Source organism: Barbatula barbatula (genome assembly GCF_947034865.1).
Source record: "Barbatula barbatula genome assembly, chromosome: 14".
NCBI lineage: Eukaryota > Metazoa > Chordata > Actinopteri > Cypriniformes > Nemacheilidae > Barbatula > Barbatula barbatula.
In genome coordinates, this window is record NC_136777.1 from 21,516,814 (window position 1) to 21,534,585 (window position 17,772).

At 43.1% G+C, this 17,772-nt stretch overlaps 1 protein-coding gene across 2 annotated transcripts; it reads left to right on the forward strand.

Moving 5' to 3' along the window:
• The first annotated feature begins 12,541 nt into the window (after window positions 1–12,541).
• On the forward strand, window positions 12,542–17,171 carry tnfaip2b (tumor necrosis factor, alpha-induced protein 2b). Of its 2 annotated transcripts, XM_079473912.1 has the most exons (11): window positions 12,542–12,739; window positions 13,348–14,008; window positions 14,126–14,237; window positions 14,332–14,454; window positions 15,172–15,266; window positions 15,374–15,466; window positions 15,545–15,671; window positions 15,907–16,032; window positions 16,130–16,285; window positions 16,363–16,484; window positions 16,557–17,171. In XM_079473912.1, the coding sequence occupies exons 1-11, from the start codon at window positions 12,622–12,624 to the stop codon at window positions 16,717–16,719; spliced, it is 1,896 nt and encodes a 631-aa protein (XP_079330038.1). In that variant the 5' UTR covers window positions 12,542–12,621; the 3' UTR covers window positions 16,720–17,171. The 2 variants fall into 2 exon arrangements, with proteins under 2 accessions (XP_079330038.1, XP_079330037.1); XM_079473911.1 differs by having other exon boundaries at window positions 12,608–12,739; window positions 16,363–16,835.
• Window positions 17,172–17,772: the final 601 nt, after the last annotated feature.

The following is a 17,772-nucleotide window of genomic DNA, read 5'->3' on the forward strand; positions in this document are numbered from 1 at the left end:
TCATCCCCGTGTCTGCCTGCACTTGGGTTCTTCCACCACGTTCCTCATCCACGTTCAAGACAGAACGAACGAGCCAGAACCGAACCCAGCAGGCAGCCAACATGGACAGTTCAGCATCGTTCCTGCGATCTCGCCTTGCCCACTTGCTGTTTGGGTTCCGTCAGGGGGATCATGGGACGCGGGAGTTCGCCACGGCATTTTCTTCGGTGGCGAGGGATACTGAGTTCGGTGATGCAGAGTTAAAGGTGATCTTTGATGGCTGCCTCGCCAACCGTCTCACGCCATCGGAGAAGAGGATGCTGAAGCCCCTGGGGTTCGACGACATGGTCAGGTTCGTGATCAACCGGGACGAGGCCAGAGTTCCAGTCGGGGTACCCGCCCCATTGGCTAGCGTCCCGGAGGATTGCGTCCTGACTGTCGCCGCCCCGTGGGACTCAGCTCCGCCCGGCTCGAGCTCCACGGCTCCTGTTCCACTTAGCGTCATTCGCGGTGAGTGGGGGATGGGGTATTCGGGGACGGGCACTGATCTTCGCCCGGGCTCCACTACTCTGGGACAGATGTCCACAAGCCTGGAGGGTCGTGTCCTGCAGGTCGGGGTTTTGGGCATCGCCACGCCCTCCGCTCCACCACCTTCTGCCTCCCCACCCGCAGTCAGCCTGGGTGTTTCCCGCCCTTCTGTCTCGTTAACCTTCCCTGAGCGTTTCTTTTTGCCCCCTTGTGGGAAGTCTTTGTTTTCAGTTATGGATTTTAGTTTTGTCAGCGTTTTCCCCATCGGGGGTGTTTTGTTTTTTTGTGTTTATTAAAGTCTTGTGTTAACCCCTTCATCCCCGTGTCTGCCTGCACTTGGGTTCTTCCACCACGTTCACGACACCTGAACTCTGGGTTGATCAACCGAAACTCTGCTTACCCTGGGTATGTCGGTTCCAGAAGAAGACATTGTCAATGAATCACAGATTTCAAGAGTCACCATGGAAACGGTTAAGAAACTTAAAGGTTTTGACTGTGAAAGAACGTTATAAATCAGGTTCCCCTTCAGTCGGTCTCTTGACGTTGTGTCGAGAGACTGACTGGGGTTTGATCTTGAGAACCTATCATCTCCGAGATAATTTTAAAACGCCAATGGGCTTGGCGAATGGCACGCACAAGCCAGTCTCCGCCCCGTACATATGGGTATAAATGGAAGATGGTGGCGGTCATTCACTCATCCTTTGTTCTTCGGAACCTGCAAGTCTCTGAGAGTCACTTCAATCTGCTGGATTTAGGACAAGGAGCAGTGGACTTCTCCCTTCTGAGCGGACTTCCCCAGTGTTTCGGCAGTGAGCTACAGACCTAAAAGAGCAACTTTCTCACAACTTTTTTCACAGCCTTCGCTGTTTCCTTGGGTGTGACAGACCCATCCCTGTGTCTTCCAGTCATGAGACCTGCATCACATGCTTGGCAAGGATGCTGAGGCGGGTTTCGTTGATCCGGCATGTTCTGAGAACATGACGATCTAGGTGTTGTGGTCACGGCTGGCATGTCAAACCAGAACGTCACGCTGGCTAGACAGGACGATCGGTCTCAGTTATGCGATCCAGTTCACTAGGCGCCCGCCCAAGTTTCAGGGCATTGGTGCCCCGTGCTTCGGGAAGAGGTTGCCGCCCTTCTGGGGAAGGGTGTGGTTGAACCCGTCCCTACAACCGAGAAGTCGATTGGGCTTTACAGCCCGTACTTCATTGTGCCGATCTTTGGGTCTGCTCCTCCTGAAAAAGCACCTGCACAAGCTGCCGTTCAGGATGTTGACATAGAAGCGCATCCTGGGATCAGTTCGTCACCAGGATTGGTTCATGGCAATCGACCTGAAGGATGCGTGCTGTCACGTCTGTATTCTCCTTCGACACCGGCCGTTCCTACGGTTAGCGTTCGAAGGAAGGGCGTATCTGCCCTTCGGTCTGGCCCTGACAGCACAACTGCCGTGGCGTACATCAATAGCCAAGGCAGCATATGCTCATGGCAGTTGTTGCAACTCGCCCAACGCCTCCTCCTTTGGAGTCAGTAGGTGACCAAATCCCTGGAGGCCACGTTTCTCCTGGGCAACCTTAACTAGACAGCCAATGCGCTCTCTCGTCAGTGAAGTAAGCCTATAAGGGAAGAGAGGCCTCAAGTTCTGGTAGTGGCGCCCTATTGGCCCAACCAGACTTGGCTCTCGGATCTGTTAGATCTGACGACGGCTCCCTCCTGGCCCATTTCCCTGACGGAGGACCTTCTGTCGCAGGGGAAGGGCACAGTTTGGCCCCCCAACCCAGGCCTCTGGAACCTCCATGGCTGGCACCTGGACGGGACAAGGAGACCCTGAGGGGCTTGCCGGTAGCAGTCCGACTGTCTTACAGGCTAGAGCCCTCGCCACTAGGCAGTTATGCGACTATGAGTGGTGCCTCTTTTCGTCCTGGTGTTCTCCCTGGGAGGAGAACTCGCGAAGTTGTCCGATCGGGTGAGTGCTGACCTTCCTACAGCAGAGACTAGAGAGTAATCTCTCCCCATCCACGCTAAGAGTGTACTGTTGCCGCACATCACGATCTCGTGGAGGGTTAGTCTCTCGGTCATCACAACCTGGTCACAAGGTTCCTCAGGGGTGTGAGAAGGGTGAATCCACCTCGACCGCTCTCCGTACCCTCTTGCGACCTTAACGTGGTCCTCTAGGGCTTCGGTACGGCCCCGTTTGAGCCCCTCAGAGATGCCAGTCTTTCTCATCTGTCGACGAAGACTGCACTCTTGACGGCACTCACCTCTATCAAGAGGGTGGGGGACCCAAGTTTCCACCCTTCCCTTCCGGGACCAGGTGGTGAACCTACAGGCGCTCCCTTCCGGGGAGGAAGACCCAGCCTCCAGTGTGTTGTGACCAGTATATTTAATTGTAGAAACTGCTACAGTTGTCATAATCTTGAAAAAATCCTGTTGAACACTTCAGTACACATGAATCATGAAAATGAATTTGCATTAGAGGACATGGTCTGCTGTGACAGGGGAAGAGAATGAAACATTAGACCCACAGTCACAGTACATGTCAAATATGTCATGTAATATATCCATTTTAAATTAATCTATTACAAAAATATGCATTTTCATTTTTTGGTTTGACTTTGTTAGATAAAAGGCCATGGCTTTGCAAATGTTAAAAGAGGTGGAATCGGTCTATTCTGAAAGGCCAATTGTAATTTGGAGAAAGCCCTTTCAATACTAAACAGTAAGAGGAGGCTGATGATCAGAAAGACATTTTTAATGAATACAGTCTGTATGAAAAACCTTAAGTCTAAGTTAATTATATATTCTTATGTAAATTGACTTTATTATAAGAATTTAAATATGTGAATAGTATGCCATAGTTCCCATTGGGGCTCACCTATAATAAAACCTTGGAAACCTACCAGCCTGGGAATCGAACTTGCAACCTTTGAGTTTTAAACTCTGGGTCTCTGACCATTAGGCCACAACCATCTTTGACCCAATGCATCAAATATTAGCTAATAAGTGGACAAGAGCGTAATTGCTCAGCAGTTACTATACTTCACTGTAAACATCCTCTAACTGTTGTAAATTGTTAGGTGTGCATATCCATCCAGTGATATTTGAGAGCAGGCTATCCTCAGAGAGAAAGTTGCTATGGTTACTTACCCTGAAAGTAATCTCCGCTTTTGGAACCAAAAGTTGAGGTTATCAGCTAACTAACCCTTAAACTTACCCCGGTATGTCACAAATCCAGCTTTCTGGAATAACCCCCTGGTCTCTCCTGCGCCAACAAAAAAGAAAATCGAAACAAAACAAGTCAAGGTGAAATAGTTTACCTGTCTTTTTATTTAAATACAGGGATCAAAAAGTTGCACCAAGACTTAAAGATGTTTTGATAGTTTCTTTGACAATTCTGAATAGTTTAAATCTTATGTTTCCTGCCTTTAATAAATGAAAATTCATTTGATATTTTGTGTAGAAGGATGTTTTCTAACATAATGTTTTCGTGGATGTCCTGCATGTCATTGGGGTTTTCTTTCAAATTTGCAATAGATATCATTTTATTGCATACTTCTTCTTTCATAATTATTCAATATGAGAAAAATATCCTCCCAGAATCAGTTTTATTTAAAAAACTCACATGATTTTGACATGTGTTCTGCTTGAGTTCCTCAAAACCTTTTTCAATTTCACATTAAGATTATATCAATCTTTCCTTATGCGGTGAAAACGTTGCATTTTGTTTTTGTTTACTAAATCATGTAATCAAGTGTTTTTAAAAGTAGGTTGTTATTTACAGTAGGATAAAGGAAACTTTTTCCTGCCACGAGCGATGAAAGATCAGAGCATCCAACACCGGAAGAGGATTTCCTGAGATTTCCAAATTGCAAAACACCACATCTCATCCAAATGGATCATGTATTCTCCCTGCCTTTCCCGCCTGTTGTTTCCAGGAAGCTTGACTGTGGTGTATTATTGACTGAGCAAGGGCAATCCGGTGACTAGGCCTGAACTAAATGAACACTTAGTTTCTGGGTAAAATGGTGAAATACTACATGAATGCATTGTAGTGAAACAGTTGTTAAACAAATTATGAATTGAGCCAACAGGCTGACACAAGAACATTCCTAAGGGAATTCCTAAAATGTGGAGTTGAAGAATGAGGGAATGTGGTAATAAAGAAAAATCCCAGATATTGATAAGTGACTCGACAGACCTGGATAAAAAGCACTGTTTGCTCAATGAGTCAATAACTAGAAAAACTCCTCTCGTCTTTTTAACCATTGTGTGGTGTTCGTGTATATTTTTTTCTCAGTGAACCCACAGCATCATTTGTTTTTTGAATTCCTTACAGCTATAAAAATGTATGAATGAAAAGCAATTAATCTCATAATGTTTTAGCAAACCTTAAAGATGGTCCCATAAATCCAAACACAACACAAGGGTTTCTGTAGTTAGCTCACAGCTGTTAAGCTAGTAACTTTCAGTTTCTAAAAGGGATTTTCCAGACTGCGTCCTGACAGCATCAGCAAACCCGATGTAGTGAAACCAAGAGGCACACAATTCAGAAATAACACATATAAACATGAATGTTTTATACATATTTTCTTGTCCGAGCAATACGTATTATAAACAGCATCATTAAAAAACTGTGGTTTTTTCTTTGGAGCAAAAATGACTATAAGCTCGGCATGGTATAAAAGGCCTAGATGGCGAGAAAGTTGGTGTGAATGTGATTTAAAGGAAGCTGCAGGGGAAGCCCCTATAGGTCACATGAGAAGAATCTGTTGATAGAATTCTAATGTCTCTCTGTGAGTTTATACAGTATTGTCACAAAAATACTGGTCAACTAAGGAAACCTTTTAAAAACATTTTATGTTAAGGTGAACTCTTCAGGTAAAAACAATACTGAATATTTATATATACGTGTATGTTTTTTTCTCTTAACTGTTCTACTGCTACAAAGAGAGAAGCATGGCATCACTGGATAATATCCAATGTCAGTTTATTTTCCTGTAGCAGGTTTTGGCACAGTATTTGACGTGTTGGAGTATCACTGAAAGTGGAAAAACTTGTGAGAAATGATTGAATGTGTGCATTAGTTCATGAATCTTATGAAATCCTAACAGTAAGAGAGGTCAAAAGATTTATGTTATGATTGCTGCACACCGATGATGCAATTATTAAATACCTTAGCAAAAAGTTATTTTTTCATTTATTTCAAAGGCATCACAGCTCAGTCAGAAACATCTGCTTTACTGTTTATAACTGTTATGACAATTTTTAGAATAAATAAATTGTTAGTAAAAAAATAAGTGTGCTAAAATTTATAAATATTTAAAAAAAACTTCTTAAAGGGATATTTCATCCAAAATAAAAATTCATTCAATCATTTATCCTAGGGCTAGGACATCAAATGTTGCTGATATTTATCAATGATACACTTTCTATATTAAAAGAAAATGTTTGACTGATATTAAAGCACTGCAAGAGAAATTGAAGACCGGTGCTTATCCTTCCTGTGGTACTTTGGTCTGTACAGCACCTGCACAAAGTCAAACACAACTATTTTAATACATTTAACACTGAGAGCGACATTACTATTTGAGAGATTTTTGTGTACTACTAGGTCTAGTATATGAAATTTAGCGGCATGTAGTGGTGCGGTTGTGAATTGCAACCAAAGGCTCACTCCACCGCTACCATTCAAAGCACTACGGTGGCTGACACAGAACTAAGATGCCGTCACGTCTCCACTTCTTTCCCGAAGGAGATAATGTATTTACGAAACTTACTCCAAGGGCTACTGTAGAAACAACAGGGCGAATTTCATGTAAGGGGACCTGCGGTGTATGTAGATAAAAATAACTCATTCTCAGATAATAAAAACACAAAGGTCTTTATGCACCTCTGAATACATATATTATATTGCTTTGTCAATAGATCCTACAAAAAATGACACATTGGACCGTTAAAGGAGAATAGTACTGCTTTATTTTTTTGTGCTTAATGTAGTTTTTTTTTTTTTCTGAAAAGTAAAGTTTCACTGGTCTACTTAAAAGCCGTAGTTGGTTTCTTTACAGGAATTACTGTTCCCCTTCAGTCGGTCTCTCGACGTTGTGAGAGACTGACTGGGGTTTGATCTTGAGAACCTACCTTCTCCGAGATAATTAATTATAAAACGCCAATGGGCTTGGCGAATGGCACGCGCACGCCAGTCTCCGCCCCGTACATACGGGTATAAAGGAAGATGGCGGCGGTCATTCACTTATCTTTTGTTCTTCGGAACCTGTGTGTTTGCTGATGCTACACGCGATACTCGACTTCGAGAAAACTTTTAACCTGCTGGATTTATGACACGGAGCAGCGGACTTCCCCTTTCGGTGGACTTCCCCTAGGCGTTTCGGCAGAAGGCTACAGACCTGAAGAGGTAAGTCCCTCCGGCTACGAGCATGCCTCGTAGCTGTATCCTTGGGTGCGACAGACTTGTCCCGGAGTCTGACGGCCATGATTCCTGTGTCACTTGCTTTGGGCTCAAGCATGCTGAGGCAGGTTTTACTGATGCGTATGTCCCGTGTGTGCGGACATAACAATCAGGGTGTTGCGGTCACGGTTGGCTACGTTCTTTCGAGCGCTGCCACCACCCCGTCTGTTTCCCAGGCGTGTTCAGCTGCCGTTTCGGCGAGGTTGACCGCTTTGGTGAGCGGCGGGGGTGATTTGGGGACTTCGATAGATGTTGCTCCGTCAGCTTCATGCTCGCGGACCATCTATAGCCCTTCACGCTCACCTGGTTCGTCCCTTACGAGCGGCGGACGGCCGTCTCATAGTGGTAAGACTTCGCACACGGATGATGACACTATCTCTGTCGCTGCGTGGGACAGCTGCCTGCTGGCATCGGATGCGGAAGACTCCTCTGATCTCCTGTCGTCAGGCAGTCGAGCTCCGGAGGAGACTGATGGTGAGATGTCGGCCATGCTTTCCCGGGCAGCCGCGTGCATCGGGTTGCAGGGTGTAACTCGCGGCTAGATGTGCGGTTTCAGGGGCGTGGTCAAAAGTCACGCCTCGCTCCGTTACCATTCTTCCCGGAGGTGCATGACGAGAATGCCTCCGTACTTCGGCAGGAGGTTGCCGCCCTTCTGGCGAAGGGTGTGGTCGAACCCGTCCCTATAACCGAGATGTCGTCCGGGTTTTACAGCCCGTACTTCATCGTGCCCAAAAAGGGCGGGGGACTGCGTCCCATTATGGATCTGCAACGCCTGAACAAGCACCTACACAAGCTGCCGTTCAGGATGCTGACGCAGAAGCGGATCCTGGGTTCGGTACGTCACCAGGATTGGTTCGTGGCAATCGACCTGAAGGACGCGTTCTTTCACGTTTCTATTCTCCCCCGACACCGGCCGTTCCTACGGTTTGCGTTCGAGGGAAGGGCGTATCAGTACAGAGTCCTGCCATTCGGTCTGGCCCTGTCTCCACGAGTTTTTTCCAAACTAGTGGAGGCTGCCTTAGCTCCTGTCAGGGAGCAAGGCGTGCGAGTGCTGAACTTTCTCGACGACTGGCTTATCTTGGCACACTCGCGAGATGTGTTGTGCACGCACAGGGACCTTGCCCTAGCACACAGCTGGCCGCGGGACAAGCGGAAGTACACCTTCCCCCCAGTGACCCTCCTGTGCAAGGTCAGGGAAGAGGGGCAAGTGCAGGTTCTGGTCAGTGGCGCCAGACTGGCCCAACCAGACCTGGCTCTCGGATCTGGTAGATCCGGGCACGTTGTGGCACCCCAACGCAGGCCTCTGGAACCTCCATGCCTGGCCCCTGGACGGGACGAGGGCTTGCCGTTAGCGGTCCGGGAGACTGTCTTACAGGCTAGAGCCCCGCCTCTAGGTGGGTATACGCTTATGAGTGGCGCCATTTTGTCCTGGTGTTCTCCCCGGGAGGAGAACCCGCGGAGTTGCCTGATCGGATCAGTGCTGACCCGCAGGTAAGTATCCCCGTCAGCACGTCCTGGTCACCAGGTTCCTCAGGAGCGCGAGAAGGATGTATCCACCTTGACCGTGCTCCGTACCCTTTTGGGACCCTAAAGTGGTCCTACAGGGCCTTGGTACGGCCCTGGTGAGCCCCTAAGAGTGCCTATCTTCCTCAGTTGTTGATGAAAGATGCACTCTTGGTGCCGCTCACCTCCATCAAGAGGGTGCGGGACCTACAGGCATTCTCTGTGTCCCAAAGGTGCCTGGAACTCGGGCTCTGTAATTCTCACGTGGTCCTGAGATCCTGTCCCGGCGACGTGCCAAGCTTCCCACTACTCCCTTCCGCGACCAGGTGGTGAACCTGCAGGCGCTCCCCTCCGGAGAGGAAGACCCAACCTTTTTTTGTGTTGTGTCCAGTACGTGCGCTGCGCCTCGGTCTGGACCGCACACGGAGCCTCAGAAGCTCTGAGCAGCTCTTGGTCTGTTCTGGGAGACAGCACCCAGGGGGGGGGGGGGCTGTCTCCAAACAGAGGTGGCGGACTGGGTGCCAATCCCAGGATCGGCGTGCCCGCTCGCAGTGAGAGCCCACTCCACTCATGGGCACTGGCACAGGGCGCCTCTCTGGCAGACATTTGTAAAACTGCTGGTTGGGCTACGCCCAGTACCTTCACGAGGTTTTACAATCTCCACGTGGAACCAGTTGCAGCACATGCCCTTAACGCCGCCAACGTTTAGGTTGGGCTCCTGGTTTGGGTGTACGCCTGCGAAAGCGCCTTCTCCCCTCCTCAGGTGAGATTAGTGCGCTATTTTAGCCTCCCTACTTTCCCCTCTCGCGGCGAAGTATAGGCATTCCATCCATCACTAAGCATTTGCACTTGGTAACAGACTGAGCGGAGCCGTCTGTTGGAACCAGGTCCGGTATAGGTAGAGTCATCCCTGCTCAGGTAGACCCCTGTACTAGGACTAGTGCCCCATACGTAGTGACTCTCCTCTGGGTCGTCCCGTTTGTTGAATTCCTCACTCATGATTTCCTGATTGGTGAATCTGTGACCTCCCCGCCGGTGGTAATCCCACCTGGATTTGCCCCCCTACTCGGGCTGACACCTTTTTTTCCGCATGTTGTTCTCCCCGCCGGTGAGACCATGTTAGTGTTTCCACATGTAACCTCCCCTCCAGGTAGGATGTGGCCTCCGTAACACACTCTTCTAAGAGGAGAGCAGTGTTTCCCCAGTGTTCGGCTCCGGACAGCTCCTCGCTACTAGAGGCGTACGCCACTGTCCGTGAGGCCATCAGTACAGGCTTCTCAGTATGACCAATACTATGTGACTGGAAGATTACGTCTTGCGGTAGCACTCTTGTGACTCGCTAGCCTAGTCAGGGTCGCTCCACTAGAGGTCGTGATGTCGGTGCAAGCGCTGTGGCGTTTAAGATAGATCCCCAGTCAGTCTCTCACAACGTCGAGAGACCGACTGAAGGGGAACGTCTCGGTTACGTCTGTAACCTCCGTTCCCTGATGGAGGGAACGAGACGTTGTGACTTCATGCCACAACGCTGAACCGAATCACTGCAGTGAACGGGAGTGCCCTCTCAGGTTCCTCAGTACAAAGGGTAAGTGAATGAATGAAACAGACGTAACCGAGACGTTTTATCTTGTTTAATTACGTTTTGTTTAACTATTCATTTAGCAGATTTTCATCTCAAAGTTTATCTAAATTGTTCTATATTTATACTTCCATATTGCACATATTTTGTAACATTTTATTTACAAGGTTCAAGAATTTCCTTGTTCAAAAATGATGCAAAGGTTAAAATAAATAAATAATTATTAATACCAAATTATATATTTGAGAAATGATATGGTTTTGTTGTATTTGTGCTATCGTGTTACCAACATTTTTCAAAATATCTTCTTTTGTGCTCTGCAGAAGAGAGAAAATCATACAGGTTTGGAATGGCATGAGGGTGAGAAGATCATGAAAGAAGTTAAATTTTTAGCTGAACTATCACTCTAAGCTTTATCAACTTTTCTGACACTTCCTTTTACAAGGGAGATATAGTGTTTAATAAAATTCACTTTGTACTTTTTTCTGTTTTATTCTTCTTTATTCCTGTATGCATTATTTATAATATTTTTGTTATATAGAGTAACTGCAGTATTGTAGCATGAGGGGTGACCACGGTACTAAATTAGAGTTTCTGAGTACATTTAGACATAGTACATTTCTGTAACTATCTCAAGGTTCAGCACCAGGTCATGAAATATATTAAAGCATTTGCCCAGTCTAAGGAGATTCTCATCAAACGTTTTGATGTTGAGTAATCATCTTACTGTCACATTTTTGACACCTTCTGTTTCTGTTGGTATCCTTCTTCTTCTTAACCAATGGAAGTCCTTTGAACCTTACTTGGGAAAATGATGAAACTTGGGACACTAAACGATCTATTAGCGATGTGCTACGAAACTGTGAAATCATGTGAAATCATTCAAATGACAGGATGAAACAGATTTCACAAGACAGCTTCACATGTGCAGATCCTTCCATAATAATGTGCTATTTGGGGTAAGTGAAGGGTGTGTTGTGTTCCTGATTTCACTTCCTTCTGCAGAGATGCACATTTAAAACAACTAATCCATTATTACATCTTATAAGCCATTTCAATCTTTTTCAAGTAACTAAAATTAATACTAAATAAAATTAACAGAAACACACAATAAACACTTAAATACATATATTACATATATTATATATATTGCAGGGTTTTTCTCAACATCAAAACTGATGTTTCAGACCTTTATTCATATAGATGCTTCTATCCAAAGCCACTACCAAATGAGAGGGCACTTAACAGTTCTGTCTAAGGAGTCAACACTAAATGGATTGTTTTTCAATATGTTCAAATAAAAAAGGGTCAGAATGATCTTATGTAAAAAATTAACCAGATAATGGAAAGTCTTGACACAGAAATCACTCTCCCACGTAGTTGCCCAATTCGTGTATTGTCTTTGGAGGTCATTATCAGAGATATAGGTCAAGAATTTTATTAATACTTCATCCAGTCCAAAATGACTCATTGTTTTGATTAAGGGGATGCAAGGAGTCTCAAGTGGAATTTCCCATCAGTATTTTCCAATGCTGTATTCCTGTACCACTGCAAATTTTCCTGAAAGCCATCAGAGGACGATGAGTTCAGGATATCCTGCTATTTCACACATATCGGGAAATGAGACCATAAAAACCACTGGCGTCTGATTCCAAAAGGTTAACATACATATGGAAATAGATTCAATTTATTGTATCTGTTCATTTTACTCAGCATTCACTACTGCCATAGCAAATTCCCTTTTGTCATTTTCTATGTGCCAGCTGTCAATACCAAAAAAGATAAGGATTAGATGTCACACTTTGAAATGCTTTGTATATTAAGAAAAAATACTCTGTGTTGCCTATATTACATGTGTGTATGTTGATCTGAAAGTTTACCTTAAACTTTTGGCTACAAAACCTATTAAGCATTTACATCATTACAGCACAGGATGATCACAATAATATATAAAACCAATTGATAATTTTTTTCATCATACAAAAGAATACAATAGCTTTTCTCCAACAGGTATTGTAATTATTCAATATAAAATTACAACATTCGAAATACATGTGATAACCTTGCCCAAAAAATGCAGTTAAAACGTGCTTTTATAGACCATAGGTGACTTTTCCTTATGTAGCCATATGCCAAGAATAATTGAATAACTTTATATAACCTAAGTTTTATTTAATGGTCCTTACATTTTCTTTATTTCAGTCACTCCCGTATAAATACACTTGCGTGCGAGTAGACATCCAGCTTCTCGTATGTTCATACAATTAAACATGTGAGCTCCGGTAAACACTTGACTTATGGTGCGCAGGTCAGGATACCGTTTATGGCTAAAGGATACGGCAACCTCCACTTGGGATGCGCTCTTCAATGCCACACAATTTTACGCAGGATAACGGACCCTTGATATTGCCAAATATGCTAACTCCCCGCCTCCTACTCTCCAGTCGTGTTTTCATAAAAGCGGGGGTCCAAATCTTCACCCGTTTAGTCCGAAGGGAGATACAAACACCGACTTTATTCTTTTTCTTTGGTAATCGTATCAGACACCGATTTATTCTCTTCCTCAGACGAGATGACAAATAAATCCTCGTGCGCCTTGTCTGGAAGACATTTATCTTGCGTGAGCTATCCTAAAATGAGGGGAAAGCTGGGGAAGTTAATTTTTCACAAGAAGAAATTAAAAAACACAGGTACGACAAAACAAATGCTGCAATAACAATTTTAATATTTCTGTTATTATGAACAGTTTTGCCATTTTATACATTTTCAATTCAATTTTCAATATATTGTTAATTGTATGAATGATTCGACTTCAATGATCTGTTTAAAATAAAAAAATGCATTCGTTTTATTTAGATTTTTATCATAATTTCATTTCATTATAATGATTTTGATCATTAAAGTAATTACATTTTTATCAGTTCAACAAACATTTTATTTTAAATTATTTACATGAATTTTTCATTCAACTGCCTGTGCTGAAACAATAAATGTGTAGTACATGTAATCCACTTCATGCATTTTAAAATGATCAAACCCAGCATCGTTCGTGTTTATAAGGAAGGTTAAAGGCAAAAATGTAAATTCTGTCATCATTTACTCACCTTCCAGTTGTTCCAAATCTGTATAAATGTTTTTTCTGAGAAACACATATTTGGAAGAATGCTTAAACCAGACAGATTTTGACTACCTATAAATTTATACAGATTTGGAACAACTTGAAGGTGAGTAAATGATGACAGACTGTTTATTTTTGGGTGAACTATCCCTTTAAGCATCCATTTTCTGTTCCCGACAGTGGACCTCACCTTCCAGCAAAATCTGCAAGCACATCACTTTGTGGACGCAGGGAAGCAGTTGATCGACCGCGAAGGCCGTCTCTATGTTCTGAAGCAAGAAGGGATTGGAGCCAAGAAGAAGCTTTTGGAGGAAGAAGAAGATTCAGAGGCTAAACTGGTAAAGGACTACGAAGATTGGTGGAAGCTTGTGAAGGAGACGCTGGAGAATTCCCTTGAACTCCACAGTGCAGAGGAACAAGAGATACTGAAAGAAGCAGTGCAAGCCATTCTTCAGGAGGAGGAACAGGACAAGCACTGGGAGGGGTTCAAAGAAATGGAACGCCCACCATGGAGGCCAAGACGTTGTCAACAGAAGCACGAGGCCCTGCTGCAGACACTTGTTCAGAGTCGTATGCAAGATGCACCATTAGACTCAAGTGTTGAGACACATTCCTCTATAAATGATAACATTCTTAGTAAGGGAAAACAACTGAGGGAAGATTTGCTGAAAGTTGTGACGTGTGTGAGCAGCTGCTACCCAGAACAAGACAAAGTGTGCCAGCTTTACACTAACCTGTACCATAAGAGCTTCAGTGATGAGCTTAGAAAGGTGGCTAACTTTGGATTGTGTGATGGTGACTGCATTGTTTTATTGAGCTGGGTGAACAATCATTACCACTAGTAAGTAATGCAAATTTGCCACTTGCAATAAAAAGCTTGGTTAAAAGAAAACTTAGATAACTAAAATAGCCGACTTTTTTTAGCTGAATTAGATTTTGTTTTGTTGTGTGTTTGCAGTATTTTGAATGACAGCAGGATCAAAGAAGTGACAGATTGCACACAGCTTGATCCACTGCTTCCTAAAGACATCATTGGACCACTGGAACAGCAATTTTTGACCAGCAAAGAGGTTGGATGCTTTCTAATGGCTTTATAAAATCTTAAGCATTCCCTTATATTCTGTGTCATTTTAAAGGGAAAAATGTCATCTATTTGTTTTCTAGACTGAGCTGAGCACATGGCTTCACAATGCTCTGAACAGAGAAGAAGCCGCCTGGAAGGAGGGAAAAATTCCAGAACTGACAGACCAGAAGTACTCCTGTGTTCTACACATTGATGTCATACAGGTGCTGAACATGAAGAAACTATATATCTAGCTGTACTTCAAGAAACTAAATAACTAGGAGTACTTTTATCTAGAGATATACCACAGTTATTGAGTTAATTGTTGTGCATTGTGTTATGACACGTAAGATAATATTGTACGTAAGCCACCCCCAATTTTTGGATGACACTTGAAAATACACCCTAAAATTTTGGGGTTATTTCAACCCAGCGTTGGGTCAAAACGGACAAAGCCAAACGTTGGGTTATGAATTACCCTATACGCTGGGATGTTTTTTTAACCCAAATGCTTGGTTGTTTAAACCTATTGTTAGGTGAAATATCAACATTCTCTGGGTTCTTTTAACCCAACTTTTGGGTTTGTCCACTTTGACTCAACGATGGGTTGAAATAACCCAACATTTTTTAGAGTCTTGCACATTCTGCTTTAAAGGATAGGTAACCCAAAAACATCCGCGGCACTGTCGTTTTCCGGTTACCATCCTTCTTCACAATATCTTCTTTTGTGTTCTGCAGAAGAAAGAAAGTCATACAGATTTGAAATGACAAGAGGGTTTTTCAAAAAAATCATGAATTTGACTCCAAGCATTATTTCTATTTTCTCCCCCCCCAAAGAAATCTATAGATATTGTGAAAATATTGTTTTAATGAATTCTTTTAGCAAAATAATCATGTGGTGAAAATTGGAAATAACAGCATCATTGTCACATTTTTCCCAGTGTTTTGATGGTAGTGTAAGATGTGCTCAAGAGGTCCTTGGTGATGAGACAAAAGCTCAGAGGATCAGCTGCCAGATGAGCAACTTTTTGACCGAGTAAGTAAATTCTATCAGCTATTTAACTAATTTCCTTAATTTTTAACTAATTTTGCACCGTGACAACCGACACAATTTATAAACTCGCTTTGCATTCTTTTCCACAGTTACAACATTTTTCATGATAAGGTCATCAAGGAGAAAAAAACTAACTCTGAGGCTGTTCTGATGGCCAACCTCTGGTGCATCACACAGTTCGGGTGGGCCTCACTCAAACTCATACTCAAACAATATTATAAAACATTTGAGAACTTGTGTTGAGTGTGTTGTTTCCACAGGGACTACATTATAAAGAAAGCACATCTGTTTCCTGAAGACGTCAGAACAAATTGTCTGTCTTTGTTGAATGCCATGAGAGACAGCAGTCATGCTTACTTCACATCTATTGTTCACAAGGACCTTAAGGTTAGTGACATTTTGTAATGTAAATAGGGCTGTTTAATCACGATTAATCACATACAGAATAAAAGTTTGTGTTTACATTATATATTTCCGTGTACTGTGAATAATCATTTTGTATTTATAAACAAATGTACATGAATCCATTTAGTTTGTTTTTTCATTTAATTATGTATAAATATAAATAAATATATGTAAATATTCCCTAAACAACATTACATTTTTCTATTATGTTGTGCAGGAGTCGTACAAAAAGCTGGGTTCATCTAAATGGCTCAGAGACAGTGAGGGCATATGCGAAGAGCTGCTTGCAAAAGTGGAGGTGCATTTACAGAAATTCAAGCACTTGCAGGAAAGGTGTTGCCAGGTATTCATATATTTAGGCTATTGTTCTTTTGGGCATATAATAGGCAAATAAGTAGTCCATTTCCCAATTCATTCATTTGTTCATGTCATGGCTACAGGAGCTGCTGGGTGACCTGCATAAAGAGTTTTTGGCTGAATACGTTCGTAAAATGATGAAGAACAAAATCAGATTTGCAGATAAAGAAAAGCAAGAGAAGGCTGCAGAGGCGGTTTGCAAAAACAGCGACAGCATTCACACTCGCCTAACCACCGCCGTAAGTGCACATTACAGTGACGTACATACAGTATACTCGTATTCCTATACTTCTAATTCATTTTTTATTATGTATAGGGTTCAAACATGGATTGGTTAAAAGACATTCTTCCGAAATTAGCTGGGCTCCTGAAGCTACAGGATCCAGACAGTATAAAGTTAGAGTTGTCTGATCTATTGAGAGACTACCCTGACTTCAGGTATGATTGTTTATGCTGTACTTTATTCCGAAGGAATGTTTCCACGTGTCTGAGCATTTGTTTTTTTTACAGTAAATGTCATGTCTCGGCATGGCTGAGCCTCAAGACAAATCTTTCTGCCTCAGACCTGAAGAAAATCTTAAATAGCGTCACTTTCAGCCAGGATCAACTCAAAGAAGAGCGGGGGTCACTCCGGTGTGGCAAGAGCTTCTTTTCCTTTGTGAGGATTAAATAAGTTGCATATCTTGAAACACTTTTTTTCTGTAGAACTACTGCACAACCATTTCTGCTGGAGCATGGCACTAACTACACAGGTTCAGTTTTCAAAAAAAAAAGACGTGCCAATCAGACATAGAAACTTGAATTTACTGTAAATTGGTTTGGATGAACGTGATTATAATAATGATTATGCACTCAATGCATTTCCAAATACCCTGCACTCCCATGTTGCTTTATACTGTGAATTATGAAATAAAATCTTGTTGTATTTTTTAGCAATACTTTTGACTGACTCAACGATACCGTCGAATCATCCTCTAAAGGTTGCGGTATACGGAGGATTCTCAACTTAGAATTAAACGAGACGTCCTTCGTAGGACATAATGACGGAAATGAAAACAGGAAGTGCCACGTCGCAATGACAACACGTGGCACACCTGTCAAATTAATTAAAATGACTTCTACATGATTTCAAGAGGTTAAGTTGGTTACTTCTACCCTAAACAATGCCAAAAGAGTTAAACAAATGTACTATTTTTGCATTACAGTTTTAAAACGTTTAAAAATCACTAAATACTTTTAAATCTATTTACTACATCTGCCTGCTAAGATTAAAAAACTGTGACACAAATTTGTAAACTGTCAACATTTAATACCACATATTTTATTGAAGGTGCGGCTCCTGCCGTTTATTCAAATAACAGACGTTAGCCGACCCAAAGAATTGTGGGTTATCTATAGCAATCATGTTTCCCCCGAATTCTCATGAAATAGGTCGCATTAGAAGGGTGCATATGGAGTGTCCTACCTGCTTTTATGTTGACATAGCATCAGGCTTCAAATGAGACCTCCGGAGCACGCAGCCTTCCGAAACGAGATACAGCTACTGTCTGGAAAGGAAGTCTACAAACAGGATGTGATTCTTAGCACCGTGGCTCCAATTATAATTCCTGAAAGTCGTTGAAAGACACTTCTACAAGCTGTGTCCTCTACAGGGAAACAGGATGTACTTGTAGTGTCCATTTTTTATCTCCAGCTTCCTATCCTTGAAAATTAACTGTCAACTAAT

Bases quoted from the DNA above. Each gene is read 5' to 3' on its own strand.
- tnfaip2b (XM_079473911.1), top strand. From the start codon at position 12,622: ATGACAAATAAATCCTCGTGCGCCTTGTCTGGAAGACATTTATCTTGC. The intron at 14,009-14,125 runs GTAAGTAATGCA...GTGTGTTTGCAG, and splicing joins GTGAACAATCATTACCACTA to TATTTTGAATGACAGCAGGA. The intron at 15,467-15,544 runs GTGGGCCTCACT...TTGTTTCCACAG, and splicing joins TGGTGCATCACACAGTTCGG to GGACTACATTATAAAGAAAG.